Source organism: Aquarana catesbeiana, linkage group LG04 (assembly GCF_042186555.1).
Source record: "Aquarana catesbeiana isolate 2022-GZ linkage group LG04, ASM4218655v1, whole genome shotgun sequence".
Lineage (NCBI taxonomy): Eukaryota > Metazoa > Chordata > Amphibia > Anura > Ranidae > Aquarana > Aquarana catesbeiana.
The window spans coordinates 179,776,369-179,795,270 of NC_133327.1; the positions used below are offsets into that span (position 1 = coordinate 179,776,369).

The 18,902-nt window shown below is 44.0% G+C and overlaps 1 protein-coding gene across 1 annotated transcript in view; it reads right to left on the minus strand.

The window, feature by feature from the left end:
- Positions 1-302: 302 nt before the first annotated feature.
- AP1S3 (adaptor related protein complex 1 subunit sigma 3) overlaps positions 303-18,902 on the minus strand; it is a 58,735-nt gene continuing 40,135 nt past the window's right edge. The window contains exons 3-5 of the mRNA XM_073625958.1: positions 9,955-10,063; positions 2,062-2,199; positions 303-629 (exon numbers count right to left, since the gene is read on the minus strand). Of these exons, the coding sequence (XP_073482059.1) occupies positions 594-629; positions 2,062-2,199; positions 9,955-10,063 (283 nt within the window). The 3' untranslated portion in view covers positions 303-593. The remainder of the gene's footprint in view (positions 630-2,061; positions 2,200-9,954; positions 10,064-18,902) is intronic.

The window sequence follows — 18,902 nt, forward strand, 5'->3', positions numbered from 1 at the left end:
CAGATTCTGTGCGTAGTTGATTAGGTTTCCACTGTGCCAGCACTATAAAGACACTACTATTTTTATATATAAAAAAGTTATGTATATAAATATATGTATGTATTTTAAAATAAAAAAAAAAAACTTCCAGTTTGGAAAACATTTCAGCAAATCCACACCATTAAAGAAAACAATTTACCGTATATAGAATAGAAAATAATGGCAGCTGGCATTAAAAGTAAAGAATTTCTTTATACTACTGTTGGCTGGGATTGGTATTTTGTGAATTGTGGCTATTCTTGATATTACAAGAGCCCAAAATATACATATAAAAATATTTTATTTGTGATTTTAAAAAGCAAGATTTCCTTTGCATACATTTATTCCCTGTGTATATGGTGTGCTTAGGTCCATGCTGCTGCAAAGGATTTCCCAAGGTAGTCCTGGTTATCATGTCCCACATGATTCCACGTTCCCCTGTTGGCAGGTGGCCCGCCCAGCGGTGCCATGTCTTCATCGAGAGCACTGCGGCTGACTACAACCTTTGTTGTCCAAACAAACCCTCGGCATATACTCTGCTCTTGTTACAGAAGATAGAGAATCCATTTTCCAGATTAAAAAGTTGGTTTGCTCATGTATTCTTCCATTGTCTGCAAAAATAAAAATTACAACAATTTACACAAACTCTGCAAACCCGGTTATATTTATGTTAATGTGATATAAAGTGCAGCGCTGGGATATGCAAACAAATAAAAGTGTAATAATGATAAAAATATACAAATGACTGACACCAATAAAAAAAAAGTGTAAATCATACAAAAATTATACTGATACAAAAAAATATATATATTTATGTTACACTGATGTCCTTTCTTGCATGCAAAACAATGAAGGTCATCCAAACTTTTTCATGTTATCGAATTTCTCCTTCGGGACAGTGCCAGAAGTTATTATATTCCAATTGTTGTTTTAAGTGCACACCTTTTCCAGGTTACAACAATTTCATGGAGCTGTCATAACCCCTGAGATAAAAGCTTCTCATTTACTACTAAGAAGAGTTGTCCATGGGGTTTACATTGGCAATCTGTAAAACAAATCATTGCTCAACTGGTCAGGGCTTGTGACCTAGTCCCTTGACTGTTGCTTGAAATGTCGTGTTCCCTTTTGGGAGTCAGCTCCTCAGTCTTGGGGACAATTAATGCCCCTTGTCAACTAAGGCTTGGTTTCTTAATACTCAGATACCCTAATGGACAAAAGCCTTGCTAACCTTATCTAGCCACAAATTGGACCCTTGGGCTGGGAGAGGTTATTTTCTCCAGCTCTCAGCAATAGAATAATTTTTTTTTTTTTGTTATACATAGGGATACTTCATATTCAGACAAGTCTAAGTGATAAACTAGAGTAAATGCCCAAGTCACTGGCTCTGCAGCTTCGGGTTTAAGTTTTGGGCCAGAGCTTAGGATCTACAGCTTAGTAAGAACAACCTATGAACTGCCAAGGGACTATTCTTTTTTTTCCCCATAACCATAGGGCTTAGGGCTAGGTTATTTGTCTCACTTCCATGCTATGGCTGGCTAGAGCTAGGTAGATCAGGACTAGGTCGATCAAGACTAGGTCATGGACTTTCACTAGGGCTGGATGTCTTGGTCCTTGCACTTGCATTGGTGCCAATATATAAAGCTGGCTATAGCACATTATAACCTAAGCACTTTGTCCTTCAGCCGCCTTTGGGATTTTGTTATTGGCCATCTAGGGTTTTCCTGGTCCTTAAGCAGGATATGTCCTAAAGGGATTACTTCCGGCCAAACCAGAACACAAACTCTGAAATACAGCAAATCTGAAAGGAGGACTAAATTGACAGCAGGTATAAGTAATGGTTGACAAATAAATGAATAAAGCATGATAATAATCACAAAAATCCAGAATGAAAAGCATGGAAAAAAGGAACAATTTTGCAGAAAATTTCCTTGTATTGACAAAGAAAAATAAACTGTGGGTTAACTGTACAAGAATCAGCAACTACCAACTAGAAGGTTAAGGTGTTTAAAATGATCATATTTAAACAAAAAGAATCACGGTTACCTCTTGTAACAGGTCAGCATCCTCAATGGCTCTCACCACCTGCTCTTTGCTGGTCTCCTGAATTTCTCCACCCATCAGAAATTCATCCAAAATAAAATATGCTTTCTCAAAATTAAATATAATGTCCAGCTCACAGACCTACAGTAGAAGATATAAAACGGCTGTAGTAGTCACATAATTTATACATTACATTGTAGCTCAGCATATGGGCACTGTAAAACCAAAGTCGAAGTTTGGGGCATTAAAAAAAAAAACCCATACATCTATGCTCGCATCTATGCTGCAGCATTGGTCTGATGATGCAGCAGTCCCATGCCACATGACTGCTGATCGCTCAGTTAATGGTCATTGAAGTGGACAGCACCGACTGCTCTCCGCTCTGCTCCTCCAGTGCTCACTGGAGTACAGGGCTGGAGAGAGGGCGAACGCAGCTGGCTCCAGCTCTTAGCCTTGCACTGAGAGGCAGACCAAGCTATCAATCATGGAAGCTGGGTGGATCCTAACTATATGGTCAACATCCTTCCAGCACCTGGAGCAGCGCTGCCACATCAGCTGACAGTGGGCAATTGCTCACTGTTAGTCGACTCTGGGTCACAGAAGAGGAAAAGTGCACACCTGGATCTGAAAAGTGAAGTATGGCCAGAAAAGTTTTCCATACTTCTTTTGAAGCATATGATGAAAATAATGTAAAAGCAGAAGCTATGTTCCGGGAAACCCTATTCCAAAACAATTAATAAATGAGGGGATATAGACTTATATATACATTAATATAGACTTATATTGTATGTAAATTTCAACTATTTCTACAAGTTGAGGTTATTCTGCCCCTTTCACCTATTTCAATTTTCAGACTAGTCAATAAAAAGAACAATGAGGCAAATGAGCTGGAAACCAAGAGGGCCAAAAAAGGTCAACTTTTAATAGATTAAAACAGAAGTATTGGCTTTTTTTTTTTTTTTTTATTGCATCAGCATATGATGCTGCATCTGTCCCCTGCCGGTTTTAACACTTAGAACCATGGATCAAACAATCGCTCGGTTCTCACAGCTCGCTGAGCATAGAGTTGCTGACTGTCAGTCACCGGCTCTCTGCTCTGCCCCTCCCACACTCACTGAAGTGCTGGGCTGTGGAGAGGGGGGTGGGAGCAGCCGGCTCAGGCACTCAGAGGCACGCCGAGAGGCTGAGCTGGGTGCCAGTCCAGGCAAGTGGGCAGATCCCAACTTTATTGTTGCGATCTTGCCTAAGCCTCGACAGGCTCTGATGTCAGCTGACAGCGAGCTTCAGCCTTCAGGCTTGACAGAGTAGATCTAACAGAAATAGGAATGTTGCAAAATGTTAATTCGATCAGCGCCTGCAGCCAATCAGCTGCAGTGCTCTGCATGTAATCGGGCAGCGAAAGATTCCAACATCCACCCTGCTTGTGTGGATGGGGCAATCCATTCCTGTGGCTAGCCTTACATATGGACTTTATCATGTGGTATCTACAAGCCCTATCATCAATTAAACTTCTATGCTGCAAGAACTTTTACTGTCACAAAAGAAAAAAAAAAAAAAAAAAAAAAAATTACACAGATTTTCACACAGAACCAAACGCATGAATTGGGAAAAGGGTTATTTTTCTACTGCAAACAGTCCTGAAAATGGCAGGTGGAAAAGAGGTGTGACCATACAGGCAGGTCTTATTCTAGATTGTTTCATAAATAAGGTCCACTGCATTTAGTATAGCCAAAACAAAACAAAAAATGAATTATGCCTGTCTGCTGTTAGTTAGCTTTGGCCTTTGTGTTATTAAATAAGGCTAAGGAAATATACAGAAATTTGTGCAACTTTCCAGTACTGCCATCGATCTAAGTTGTCACCTGGGCAAAATGAAGCAGCAAATATTGGGCAGCTTTCTCCCATGGGATTAGTGGATATACAGATGACTGCAAAATGTACAAAAATTATTGCTCCCCTCACTAAACCACTATCCTCAAACTGTACCAAAAATCTGTTTATACAGATAAGGTAATTTAGGTTTTTCTCTTGCTGCCTACCCCTAAAATTGCAAAATGTCAGTCATAAACTCCTAAACTGGAAAGAACTCCTAAATTGGCAACAAATTATCATCTCAATGTCATTTCTTATACTTCTAGCAGTCAGGCACATAAACAAAAAAAAAAAAAAAAAAAAAAAAAAAAACAAATTTGAATGTCTTACCCTCCTTAATAGAGGGAAGGAAATCCATAACTCCCAATATATTTAAAGCAGAGCTGGCAAAGACAAATTTGCTCTAGGAGGTGTTCTAAATTTACCTTGTTTCTACATTATCAGTCTTCCAAGATAAAAAAAATACATTTATGCAATAGCCTGTATTCAGATATCTCAACAGATTTCACTTGAAATCATAAAAAAAGGTTTGGTTTAATCTGCAAATCTTCTCAAAGGCTTTTTTTGGTATGGCAATTGTTTCAAATACAATAACATGGAGACAAGAAAGGAGACAAGAGGGTCTTATCAAACTGTAAAATTAATGTGCTTCCACAGTTAGCCTTAAAAAACCCAGTTTGCCATAAAGAAAACCTATCATGACACAAACATGAAGACTGCCATTGATGACTTCACAATTACCAGATGCTTGGCTGTAATACTGGTCCTCTGGCTTCCATACCTTGAGTGTGTGGGCAGAAGCCAGAATGCAGATAAGGCCTCTCCTGATCTGCATGACTGTTCAAAGTCAGCAAATAGCATTTTTAGGAACAGGTCAACAATTGCAGCCATATATTTTTCTCAGGAAGGTTTTACTTTAAAAGTGAGATGTATGGTCCAAAAAATAGGATTTTTTATTACAGCTTACCTGTAAAATCCTTTTCTTTCGACGGACATCACGGGACACAGAGCCACAGTAATTACTGATGGGTTATATAGGTATCACTAGGTATTGGACACTGGTCACACCCTAATCAGGAAGTTCAACCCCCTATATAACCCCTCCCCTTCCAGGGATACCTCAGTTTTGTAGCAAAGCAGTATAGGTGTATTAGAAGAGGGGCGGGACCTCTGTGTCCTGTGATGTTCGTCGAAAGAAAAGGATTGTACAGGTAAGCTGTAATAAAAAATCCTATTTTCTTTTCTCGGACATCACGGGACACAGAGCCACAGTAATTACTGATGGGATGTCCCAAAGCAATGCCAACTGAGGGGGGGGAATTACAACCAAGTAGGGTGCTATCAGACTTGAGGACCCTGTACCGCTGTCTGCAGCACACTACGCCCAAAGGCGATATCCTCATGCCTTCTCACATCCACCTGATAGAATCTGGTGAATGTATGAACTGAAGACCAGGTTGCGGCCTTGCAGATCTGAGCCATAGAGGCCTGGTGATGCACTGCCCAAGAAGCACCAATAGCCCTTGTGGAATGTGCCTTGATCTGAAACGGGGAACCTTCCGTTTCAAACCGTAAGCTTTAATAATCAATTGTCGAATCCATTTAGAAATGGTCGCTTTTGACGCTGCCTGTCCTCTATTGGGACCCTCTGGCAGCACGGACAAGACCTCCGTCCTGCGAATCTGAGCGGTTGCCTCCAGATAGGTCTTGACTGCTCTTACTACATCCAAAGAATGTAGTGACCTTTCTTCCGAAGAACAGGGATCTGGAAAAAAGGAAGGCAGAACAATGTCTTGGTTTAGATGAAACTCTGAAACTACCTTCGGTAGAAAACTAGGATGAGGGGGCAGTACCACTCTATCCTTGTGTATAATCAAGTAAGGCTCTTTACAGGAAAGAGCTGCTATCTCTGATACTCTTCTAGCAGAAGAGATAGCTACCAGAAATATTAGTTTCCTCGTCAGCAAGACCAAAGGAATCTGACGTATTGGTTCAAAAGGCTGTTTTTGTAACACCGATAGAACCAAGTTCAAGTCCCAGGGGTTTAGGGGCGCCCTAACCGGAGGTTTAAGACACATCACCCCCTGCATAAAGTTTCGGATCAGAGAATGCGAAGCAAGCGGCCATTGAAACAACACTGATAAGGCCGAGACCTGGCCCTTGATGGTACTCAAGGCCAGCTTCATCTCTAATCCTAATTGTAGAAAATCCAGAATTCTACCTATGACATATTTCCTGGGATGCCAACCCCTGGATTCACACCAGGATACATAAGCTTTCCAGACTCTATGATAAATCATTCTGGAAGCTGGCTTCCTTGCATTGATCAAGTTAGATATGACAGGACCTGAAAGCCCACGATTTTTCAGAACGTGGGATTCAATAGCCCACTCGTCAAATCTAGCATTTGTAAGGCAGGCTGGAACACCGGACCTTGAGCTAACAGGTCTGGGTGTATCGGTAGGGTCCACCGGGAACCCACCATCATCCCTGCTATTTCTGCCTATCAGGTTCTTCTGGGCCAAACAGGGGTCACCAGAAGTGCCGACTTCCCTTCTTGCCTGAGTCTGCGAAGGAGCCGTGGCAGTAGCAGAATGGGAGGGAATGCATAAATCGGTGAGAGCCGATGCCACGGAATCACCAACGCATCCGTCCTGCCTGCAAGAGGATCCCAGGCAACCGGTAGGAAGGATCTCCCCTTCTGTAGGTTTTCGGGTATGAGCCATCAACTGAGGCTCTGACGCATCGCATGCGACAGGTGCATTGGAAAGTCTAATGCCTGCACCTTCCTGTTCCAGGTCAACAGAATACTGTGTTGCAACAGTTCTGCTTGGAACTGCGCATAGGGAACTGCTTCGAATGAAGCCACCATCTTCCCCTGCAGCCTCATACAAAGGCGGACAGAAAGACCCTTCTTGGCCCTGACTGTCAGAATCAGCTCCCTTAGAGCAGTGATCTTTGCCTGCAGACACTTCAGTTAAGCAGGAAAAATGGGCACATGTAGGCCTGCATCTCTGATGCCTATTGATGTCAGAAATTCTCCTCCCTGCAGGATGGAGATTACTGTCCGAATTGATTCCAACGGAAGGACTGCATCCTTGGGAATCGTTTCAGATCTCTCAAATCCAAAATGGGTCTGCCGTCCCCATTTGGTTTTCGGACCATAGAAAGATTGGAACAGAGTCTCAATCCTTGATCCTTTGTGGGAACCCCCACAATGACCTCTTGCGACAAAAGTCGCTTTATTGCTAGAAGGAGCGACTGCTTCTCTTCTGGTTCTCTGGGAACACCTGATCTGAGGAAACGAGGAGAGGGACATTATTGGAACTCCAGTCTGTACCCTAAGGTTACCGTGGAGATTACCCATCTGTCCTGGAAGTCCTTCTGCCAGGGCCCTGAGAGCTGCAGCAGTCTTTCCCCCCACTCGAGCGAGCGGGGCGCCCCTTCATGAAGAGGTCTTAGTGTCTTGCTTAGAAGACCTTTTCCCCCAGGACTTCTTGTGTCCCTGGGGTTGACTCTTGTTTCTTGCCCCAGACGGAGGAGACCATCATGAGTGCCTGGAGGCTGATGCCCCTGGCGCTGGGAAAAGAGTCCGTTTAAAAGAGGGACGCTTACTCTTCTTCTTATCAGGTAAGAGAGTGCTTTTCCCACAGGAGATCATCTTGATATAGTTATCCAAGTCCTCTCCAAACAACCTTTCACCACGGAAGGGAAACCCAGCCAGGAGCTTCTTACATGGTGCTTCGGCTGACCAGTTTTTCAACCATAAGATTCTACGTATATGCACCAACTCAAGCGAGAGGCGAGAGGTTTGCACGATAGAATCTCTAATGGCGTCAACAGCATAACATAAAGCCGCAGGAAGGTTAGCAAACCCCTGGGCCTGCTGTTCAGGTAATACTTTGATGACCTGCTTAACATGGTCTCTTAAGTATTGACAGACTCCAATCGCTGCTACTGCAGGTTGGGCCACTGATCCTGCTAAAGAGAAAACATCTTTCAATAAGAAGTCCATCTTTTTATCCACAGGATCTTTGAGCATCTGAGCGTTGTCTACAGGACAAGTCAGATTACTATTTACAGAGGAAATGGCCGCATCAATAGCCGGTATTCCCCACCTCTTAATAAACTTTTCTTCCATAGGATAAAGTGTAGAAAACTTTTTCGGCGGAAGAAATCGCTTATCTGGGTGATCCCACTCAGAATAAAGCAGCTTTTCAAGTAAATTATGAACAGGAAAAGCATGTGCTGCTTGGAAAGGTTTCAGTGACCCCAAAGCAGAAGAGGTTTCTGTAGCAGTTTCAGGTATGGGCAACTTAAATGTGGAATGGACCAAACCAGTGAGGATCTGCACTAAGACTTTCTCCTCTTGGGAAGTCGCAGAGAGTCCCTCTCCACCAGAATCCTCCGAAGAGGAATCATCTGTCCCATCCCGATCCTCTGAAAGGGATTCATCTCCTTTATCCCAGAGCTCCTCTGACTGAGGGTCTTGGGGAGCAGAGGAAGGCCTTGTGCGTTTTCTTCCACTCAGTGAAGATGTAATCACGGCCATTAGTTTTGTTCTCTAATCCAGAAATGGTTGAGGAAAAAACTTCTTGTGTAATGTACACAGGGGCTGAAGTGCCGGCAGCAGATGTAGCCCCTAACCCCAATGGCTCTCCCTGTCCAGCTGCCCCGGTCCCTCAGGAGGGGATGGTGTAGCAGACAGGGGGTCCTCAGAACCTGAACGAGACCCCCTAGTGCCTCTGGTTCTTGGGGTGCTTGAACCTCTTCTACCCATAGTGCAAAGCAACAAGGTGTGAGGTATCAAAAACGAACACTGACTGCTGAGCGATGTAGTCTGGCTAAAAGCCTTGCTACCAAATGCCCAATCCGGTGTTCTTTAGTAAATGCAGCCTAGGGGAATGCCTGTGTCCCACCCTACATGTGACTGTCAGCTCTGTGTCCCTCCAAGGCTCAGAGCACCTGTACAGTGTGCTTTAAATAGCCATGCTTTCTGGCACTGTGGGCGTCTGGGCACGCTGACGCTGTGCTGACGCCCCGCCCCCCCCCTCGTTTTTGAAAAACGAGCGCTTCCCGCGCGAGCCGACCCTTCCTGACAAGCCTGAAGGAAGGCTGGGGGAATAAGGAGGAGGCCGGCAGTGATGGGCCCTGCATCGCAATGCAGCTTCGGTGGCGGCGGCGGTAGCGGCTGTGACAGTGCGGTCTCACCCGCCTTACAGCATACCTGAGCCTTTCCCTAGCCTGGGGGGACCATCCCAGCAGAGAAAACCCCCCACCATCTACCTTTGGAGCTGGAGGGAGAGCCTGTGCAGCGGACGCTGAGACAGAATCAAGCATGAGAAGGTTTGTGCTCTTGGCAGCCCCCGGTGGTCACAATAGGCACAGCATGCATTTACCTTAAAGGAGAAGAGCCACTAGAATTAAAATTCTGTGGAATCTCCTCTTACCTTATCCAGGCCGCAGGGTTCAGTTTACACAGACCCAGCCTTCACCTCTCACGGTGGGCTCCGTTTGTGAAAAAACGTCAGAGACTGGGGCCCCCATCAGTAGGGGGATCCTTCAGTTCTGGGCCTGTAAAGCACCTCGCCAGAAATTAGGAAGTTTAAAGCCATTTTCTGATCCGCGGGTCCAGCTCTCTAAAAAGAGAAGCGTTACAGGTAAAACCTTGTTTCTTCGGACACGAGACCCGGGTACCATCCAATTCGGCCATGAAAAGACACTTTGAATGGATCCGGTCGCCTGGCTTGCCCCAGTATAGGATCTTAGGATATTCCCTTTGGAGCTTCAGCACAGGACATCTTTGCACGTCCAACACCTAAGACACTGGTGTAAAAACTGAGGTATCCCTGGAAGGGGAGGGGTTATATAGGGGGTTGAACTTCCTGATTAGGGTGTGACCAGTGTCCAATACCTAGTGATACCCTATAACCCATCAGTAATTACTGTGGCTCTGTGTCCCGTGATGTCCGAGAAAAGAAATATGCTTCATCCACATCTGTGTATGTGTTCGGGATTACTTACATTGCCAAAGTATTTATCAAGCAGCTCTACAAGTCGATGGACAGTCTCCAGTGTCAACAACTCATTGTCATGATCCTCTATGGCACAGCAGAAGTACAGGCTGGCATACCTACAAACAGAAGAGAAGAAAAGAAGGCATAAGATACAGTAAGTCCACTGAAGAGCTGCTGGTTAGCCTTTTAAAGCTGTGTAATAGTTAGTTGCCATAGATATACATTATGATACAATGTTAGTATAATAGATTATTTATGGGAAGAATGCATTGGCCTTGACCATTGGGAGGTTTATTCATGGTTGTAGCCTTCCATTCTTCCCATATAGTCAAGTAGTCTATAGAAATTTGTATCAGCACTTTTTTTTTTTTTTTTGAAGAACAGTGGTTTTCTCTGTGGTAACCTTTCATGAACACAGATTAGTGTTTATCTTATGGTAGACTCATTTAATACTAATGTTGTGAAGTGTAAGAGCTTACAACTGAACTTTAGTTGTTACTTGTTCTAGGACCGCCTTCTGGGCCTAGGATCAGTAACAAGGCACAAATGTTCAAAAAATCTTTTTGTAACCCTTTTTAGTTTTATGACCTTCATCAAAAGGATATGCCCTGAAATATATCTCTTGATCAAGCCACATTTCAGGTTATTTATTGTGAAGCATTATAGATAATATACACAGATATTGGCATATGAAGCTATAGAGCAGTGGTTCTCAACCTTTCTAGTACCGTGACCCCTTGATAAAATTTCCAAAGTTGTGGGGACCCCTGACAGTAAAATTATTTTCGTAGTGTGGGTTGTCAGCACCCAAAGCAAGACGTCATTTGCACCTCTAACCCATAGACATTTACCACTCCCCGAGTCCCTTCCACTTGTACAGTATTAAAACCCCTTATGGTACATTAGAGAATGTGCCAGTCTCTTTGTTCTCCTTTCTTTCCCTTTTATCTCTCTCTATCCTAATTTCTTGTTGTTTTCCCCCCTATCCTTCTCTAGCCGTATTTCTTGTTCTTTCTCTTATTCTTTCTCTCTATTTTTCTTTGTTCCTCCCCCTCTTTTCCTCTCCCTTCCATGTATTTTCTATTTTTATTCCTTCTCTTACTCCTTGGTGGGGGGGGGGGGGGGGGGAATGGGATGAGTGGCAGTTCTGGCGGGGAGTTGGGATGATTGGCAATGCTGGGGGGAGTTCTGATCAGCCAACTTACATGTTCTTGATCAAGGTCATCTGCTGATCTGAGAACTGTAGTGGGGACTTTTAATGGCAACTATAATCACAGGTAGTGATACTCAATGTGTCTTCAACTTTGTGGTGTCTCGTAGCAGTGACACCTATGCCGAAATCAGGAGACAGGGTCTCCTCCAGCCCCTCCCATTTCACATTCCTCACCAGTCAGCTGACCTCTAGTCTCTGTCCCCCAGCCATGCCGTGAACTGAATGGGCGGCTGCGAAGAGGCTGAGTGGGCAGCCACGGGCTCCAGGAACAGCCCAGCTGGGCGGCCACAGGACCAGGGACAGCCCTCCTGGGCGACCGCAAAAAAGGCTTGGAGAGCGGTGCGGGCTTCAGGAACAGCCCAGGACTCGGGACCCCTGGCAAATCATCATCCGACCCCCAGGTTGAGAACCACTGCTATAAAAAGGGATGAGCTTTATGGATTAAAAATTGAGAAAATATTGGATGGCATATGTGTTAATCAAATGAGATGCACCTTTATGTGCAAAGAAAATGAAAAAAAAAAACAACAAAAAGAATTTGATTGTGATTAAATGATTTAACCACTTCACGCAAATTGCTATACCCCTACGTCGGTACTTTGACGTTAAATACCGGGGTTATGGCAGCAGCTAGCTGCCATAACCCCGGTATTTTCAGAGATGGTGTCTCTTTAAAGATAAAAGTGGTCTCTGCGGCGGATTCTCTTTAAGATAAAAGTGGTCTCTGCGGCGGATTTGTCGCAAGATCACTTTTATCGGGGCCCCCCCTCATGCCACGCTCCAGTCGTCTCCGCCACTTACCGGAGCCATCGGTAGCAGCGGAGACAATCACGTCTGCTCCCCACAGCCTGGATGCCGAGTGAGGGAAAGATGACCCCCACTCGGCTCCATAGCATTGGAGGGTGGAAGCGACGTCTAAATTTTAGATCTGAGGTCTTTTTGACCCCAGATCTCACATTTAAGAGGTCCTGTCATGCTTTTTAAGTATTACAAGGGATGTTTACATTCCTTCTAATAGGAATAAAAGTGACCTAAACATTTTTTTTTTTTAAAAAGGACAGTGTAAAAATAAAAAGTAAAATAAATAAGAAAAAAAAAAATAGGATTTTTATAACAGCTTACCTGTAAAATCCTTTTCTTGGAGTACATCATGGGACACAGAGCCCTAAATAATAACTTAATGGGTATTATAGGCACCTTCAGGTGATGGACACTGGTATACCCAATCAAGGAAGTTCACTCCCTAGATAACCCCTCCCCCTTCCAGGAGCACATCAGTTTTTGTACCAAAGCAATATACTTAAACCCCAAAAAGAGGGGAGGGGCCTGTGTCCCATGATGTACTCCAAGAAAAGGATTTTACAGGTAAGCTGTTATAAAAATCCTATTTTCTTTATCGTACATCATGGGACACAGAGCCCTAAGTGATAACTTAATGGGACATCCCATAGCAATGCTACTTGAGGGGAGGGAGACACAACCCGCAGGGTACCCCCAGACTTGAGGACCTATACTGCTGCCTGTGGCACACTGCGCCCGAAGGCGATATCCTCATACCTCCTTACATCCACCTGATAAAATTTTGCGAATGTATGCAATGAAGACCAAGTTGCGGCCTTACAGATCTGAGCCATGGATGCCTGGTGACGCACTGCCCAAGAAGCGTTAACCACCCTGGTAGAGTGCGCCTTAACTTGAAACGGGGGAATCTTACCCCTTAAATCATAAGTTTGAATTATCACTTGTTGAATCCACTTAGCGACAGTGGATTTCGACGCTGCCTGTCCTTTCTTAGGACCCTCTGGCAGAATAAAGAAGACATCCATCTTACGAATATGAGCAGTTGCCTTTAAATAGATTTTCACTGCTCTTACTACATCAAGACAATGTAGTGACTTTCTTCCCTCGAACATGGTTTTGGAAAAAACGATGGCAGGACAATATCTTGGTTCAGGTGAAAACCTGAGACCACTTTTGGCAAAAAGTCTGGACGAGGGCGTAACACCACTCTGTCCTCATGACAAATCAAATATGGCTCTTTACAAGAAAGAGCAGCCAATTCCGAAACCCTCCTTGTGGAGGATATAGCAACCAAAAATACCAACTTCCTTGTCAGAAGGACTAGGGGAATATGTTGTATCGGTTCAAATGGCTGTTTTTTTTTCTAACACAGACAAAACTAAGTTCAAGTCCCAAGGGTTCAAGGGAGGTTTGATGGGTGGATTAGGCCGCATCACCCCTTGTAAAAAAAACCCCGGACTAAATAATGAGTAGCAAGTGGTCTTTGAAATAAGAAGCTGGCTTCCTTGCATTAAATAGGGTAGAGATAACTGACCAAGAAAACCCACGTTTCTTCAGAATGTGGGTTTCAATAGCCAAGCCGTTAAATTTAGAGATCGTAAGGAAGGATGGAATATCGGTGAGAGCAGATCTGGCCATAGTGGGAGGGACCATGGGCCCTCCATTGCCATTTTTAAGATTTCTGCATACCATGGCCTTCTGGGCCATGCTGGTGCCACCAGAATTACTGGCTTTCTTTCCAGCTTGATCCTGCAAAGAAGTTGAGGCAACAACTGAATAGGGGGGAATGCATAGATCAGTGAGAACTGATCCCATGGGGTCACCAACGCATCCATTCCGCATGCGAATGGATCCCTTGTTCTGACCACAAAGTTGACTAACTTCATGTTGAACCTGGACGCTAGAAGATCTACGTCTGGAGTCTCCCATCTTTGGCAAACAGCCTGAAATTTGTCGGGGTAAAGAGATCATTCCCCTGGGAATAACTGCTGGCGACTCAAGTAGTCTGCCTGCCAATCTCTACTCCCAGAATGAAGACTGCCGATAGGCATGGAACATTCCTTTCTAGCCAAGTTAGAATATGGTTCAACTCTCTCTGCGCTGAAAGACTTTTGGTGCCCCCTTGGTGATTGATATAGGCCACAGCTGTGGCATTGTCGGATTGAATCCTGACAGGATAATCCTGGAACCTGAAAGTCCAGGCCTTTAGAGCCAGACACACTGCCCGAATCTCTAGGATATTGATGGGCAAGGTTCTTTTGGTTCTTGACCACTGTCCCTGGACAGTTGTCTTTTCAAGTACTGCTCCCCAGCCTCAAAAAGGCTGGCATCTGCCGTTACCACTTTCCAGATGACTGGTCTGAAGGATTTTCCTTTCAGCAGATTCTGGGTTAGTAACCAAGTGAGGCTTTGGGACACTCTTGGGGGCAGCTGCATTGGCAAGTTACATAGTTACATAGTTAGAAAGGTTGAATAAAGACACCAGTCCATCCAGTTCAACCTGAGCGAGTGTGGGTGTGTGGCCACAACTGTCCCCAACCCTGTACATTGTGTCTCACCAAGATACTCCTCCATTATATATTATTTATTTTAAAAGGTACCCATGTAGCGCTGTCAATTTATGCAGAGCTCCACACATACATTGCACACTCACATTGGTCCCTACCCTCAAGAAGCCCACAATCCAAGGTCTCCATTCATATACTAGGGCCAGTTTTGGACAGAAGCCAATTAACCTACCAGCATGTCTTTGGAGTGTGGGAGGAAACCGGAGTACCCAGAGGAAACCCACGTAGGCACAGGGAGAACATTCAAACTCCAGGCAGGCGACCCTTTAAGTCTAAAGCTTGAATTGTTTTGTTCCAAGCAGACAGGATACTGTTTTGTAACAGTGTTGAATGAAACTGGGCATAGGGAACTGCTTCAAATGAAGCCACCATGGTTCCTAGCAACCTCATGCAAAGGCGAATGGAGGCATCGCCATTTGACCTGACCATCCGCACCAGCTCTCTTATGGAGTTGATCTTTGCCTGAGGCAACAACACCCTTTCCTGGGCTGTGTCTATGATCAGACCCAAGTACGCCAGTCTCTTTAGCGGTATTAAAGGAATCCAACCCAAACTTTGCAGATAATTGGGTGTTGTGCGTACGCTTTGCTCCAAACGAGCCACCGACTGATCTATTAGCAATAGATCGTCTAGGTACTGTTATGCCCTGTGCCCTTAACCTGGTTAGAGGTGGGGCCAGCACTTTGGTGAACACCCGGGGTGCTAGCCCGAAGGGCAGGGTTACAAACTGGAAATGCTGCTGTTCTAACTCGAACCGCAGAAACTTTTGATGAGCAGGAAATATAGGGACATGCAGATATGCATCCCTGATGTCGATTGATACCAGAAGTTCTCCTCCTAGAAGGACAGAAACTACTGACCTGATCGTCTCTATGCAAAAGGAGCAGATCTTCAGGAACTGAATTCAATTTTTTAGATCTAGAATGGGTCTGACGTCTGCATTTGGTTTTGGTACCATGAAAAGATTTGAATAAAATCCCAGACCTTGCTCTTTTGTGGGGATCTTCACTCGTGACCAACACCATAGACACTGGCGAAAAAAACTGATGTGCTCCTGGAAGGAGGAGGGGTTATATAGGGAGTGAACTTCCTGGATTGGGTATATTAGTGTCCATCACCTGAAGGTGCCTATAATACCCATTAAGTTATTACTTAGGGCTCTGTGTCCCATGATGTACAATAAAGAAAAAAAAATTTAAAGCGCCTCGTCCCACGCAGAAGCAAACACATGCGCAAGTCCCGCCCACATATAAAAACGGTGCTCAAACCACAAGTTAGATCGAGAGCAATAATTCTAGCACTAGACCTCCTCTGTAACTCAAAACTGGTAACCTGTAGAAATTTTTAAACGTGGCCAATGGAGCTTTTTAAGAGCCAAAGTTTGTCGCCATTCCATGAGCGAGCGCAATTTTGAAGCATGACATGTTCGGTATCAAATTTACTCAGCGTAACATTATCTTTCACAATATAGAAAACAGAAATTGGCCAACTTTACTGTTGTCTTTTTTTAATTCACAAAAGTGTATTTTTTTCCCAAGAAATTGCGCTTGTAAGACCGCTGCGCAAATACGGTGTGACATAAAGTATTGCAATGATGGCAATTTTATTCTCTAGGGTGTCTGAAAAAAATAAAATAAAAATGTATAGAATATGGCATGTACCAGTCTGTACTGGGTTTAACTCTAAGTACTGGCACTGGTTGCTGGAAAGCTCACTTCAGCACCTGATGGGGGGGGGGGGGGGTATTAGAGCTATGAACAGCTTGGTACAAAATAGGTATAGAAGAATGCTTTACAGCTCGGTATAGATTTCCTCATTGTTCTATCTCCACTTCCTGCTTCTGGTCATGTGATAAAAATGGCACATGAGAAAACCCTGAGTTTTGCATGGGGGTGTCTGATCTGAGGTCTGAATGGGGGCTTGAACTAAGATTGGAGATTAAAAGGTGTAATTTGTGGAAGGGGGGCTAATCTGAGGTTTTGTAGTCATTGGCCTGAGTGAGCTACGAGTGTCAGTCACCTAACTGGGCAAACTTTCCAAAAATCAGCTGTACAGTGTAATCAAGTTCTTTACTTTAGTAGTAGTTTATGTTTATGAAATACATAGGTCCACAATAATAGGAGGGGATTGAATGAGTGTGCTGGCCAGGTTGTGTATCCATTTTTCTCTTCAAAATGTTGGTGGGTATGCCATATTAAAAGGTGACGGTCAACCCTAACATGATATTTAAATTTTATGGACTGATATTGACTTCTTATATATGTCATAGGGATTTCATCAGCAAAATGTTCTTGTCAAAGCTAGCCATTCCCTTGTCCTAGAATGTGTCCGAGTTATCTGATCCAAGGGATTTAAGGTGAGAACCCCAAACTCTGTTCTGTTGCTAAATCAATTTTTTAAAAGACCAGCCTAACTAAAGGTCTGATTTTGCTTGATGACATGCATCACTGTCCTTTGTTTTTAATAAGGATCCTACAATTTTTTCTTTTTACAAATCAGGGCAGTGAAAGGCACTTTCTAATGGAACCCTTTTGCGGAGGTTGATTTTCCAGGAGTGCAGGAAAGTGAGCAAGGCGTTAGAACAGAAGTATGCAACCCCAGGTATCCTGCTGTAGTAAAACCACAAATTCCATCAGGTCTCTGCCTCAGGAAGTCATGCCTGTGGCTGTTAGAGTCCTGGAATGTCTCATGGAACTTGTAGTTTCACAACAGCTGGAGTGTAAGGTTGTCTATGCCTGCCTTAAAGTGATATTATAGGCATCATTTTTTTTTTTAAATATCAAATATGTTATATTAACCTGCTCTGTACAATCGTTTTGCACAGAAGAGCCTCGATCCTCTTCTCAGGTCCCCTGCTGGCGCTCTGGGCTCCTCCCCCTGCCGAGTGCCCTCATACCAAGCTGCTTGCTTTGGGGGCACTCATGCATGCTCGCTCTCAAGTCCTGCTCTTTGTGTCCATAAGACACACAGAACAGGGCTCAAACCCACACACACTCCTTCCTCACTGGCTGTGCTTGAATTTGGTTCCCGCTGTTGCCAATGAGGAGGCAGAGAGCAGGGAGAGCAACTGATGTTGTGCATATCGCTGAAACGGGATTGGGCTCTAGTAAGTATAAGGGAAGCGAGCTGCATAGTGAAGGTTTTTTTACCTTCATGCATAGAGTGCATGAAGGTAAAAAACCTTCAGGGTTTACGAACACTTTAAAGAAACTGTACTCTAAGAAACAGTAAATGTGGAAAACATATTTTCATGGAAAAAAGAAATGTGTATTTATGGCGGTATAAACCCACCACCAAACCTGCGCAGATGACAAAACCAAATAAAATAATAATATTATTGTGAAAATATATATATATGATAAGAATGGGGGCACAATATGGGTCCACTTTCTTGAGGTTGTGGCCTCCCCACCACATTTAGATTATTTAATTTAGCAGCTTTAGTTATAGGTAATTTAGGGCGGCTGCCCCTTTAAGGAAGCTGAGCTAAGGTACCTGGGAAGAACCAATCAGAGCTCATGGAAAGTGCTGGAAGTGGGGATAGGCTATAAAAGGTCAGCAGGAAATAGGCTTTTCCTCTTTCCCACTGGACCAAGAAGGAAATTGAAGCTCCCTCCCTCCCGCCCCAGTCGCGAACACCTATTATGTGGTAGGGTCACCCCGGATTCTGGGGGGGACTGTTTTTATTTAAATTCTGCTACTGCTCGAGTTCTAATAACTGAGCAGATGGAAATATGTGTTTGGATTTATGAAGTTATGATAATAAAAGAGTTATGAATTATTACATTGTTTAAAACCAATAAAAGGTGTCGCGGCCAATTTCTTGCCAAAAAAGATGGATGTTTGTGTATTATTTATTTAGATTGTATCTGGGGAAAGTGTTTTGTGGGTGGGTGTGGCCTACAATCTCATGAGAGTAGCCCGTTGTAAATGAATTGGGTAAAAAAGGAATTAAAGATTCATTAATTAGAACCGCGCTCTCCCAATAATACTTTTAAAAGTGCTTTTTAAAGTGCACTTTAAAAAGTATTATTGGGAGAGCGCGGTTCTAATTAATTAATCTTTAATTAATTCCTTTTTTACATATTTTCATGGCTTTATGCAAGTATAGGTGACCAGCATAAAGAAAAGAAGAGGCTTTTCCTCTTTCCCACTGGACCAAGAAGGAAATTGAAGCTCTCACAAGTAAGGCTCTCTCTTACCCCACTTATAATGGAGTCCCTGGTGATGCAGCTCCTTGAGAAAGCTGGCAGTGCAGGAGGGGAGACATGGCTGCGGCGCTGTCTGGCGCTGTCCTCACAGGAAGAAAGCTTACAGCCTGAAGAGGGAGGTGGAGGCAGCTCAGCAGTGGGCGGTATGCAGGCGTATCCACAA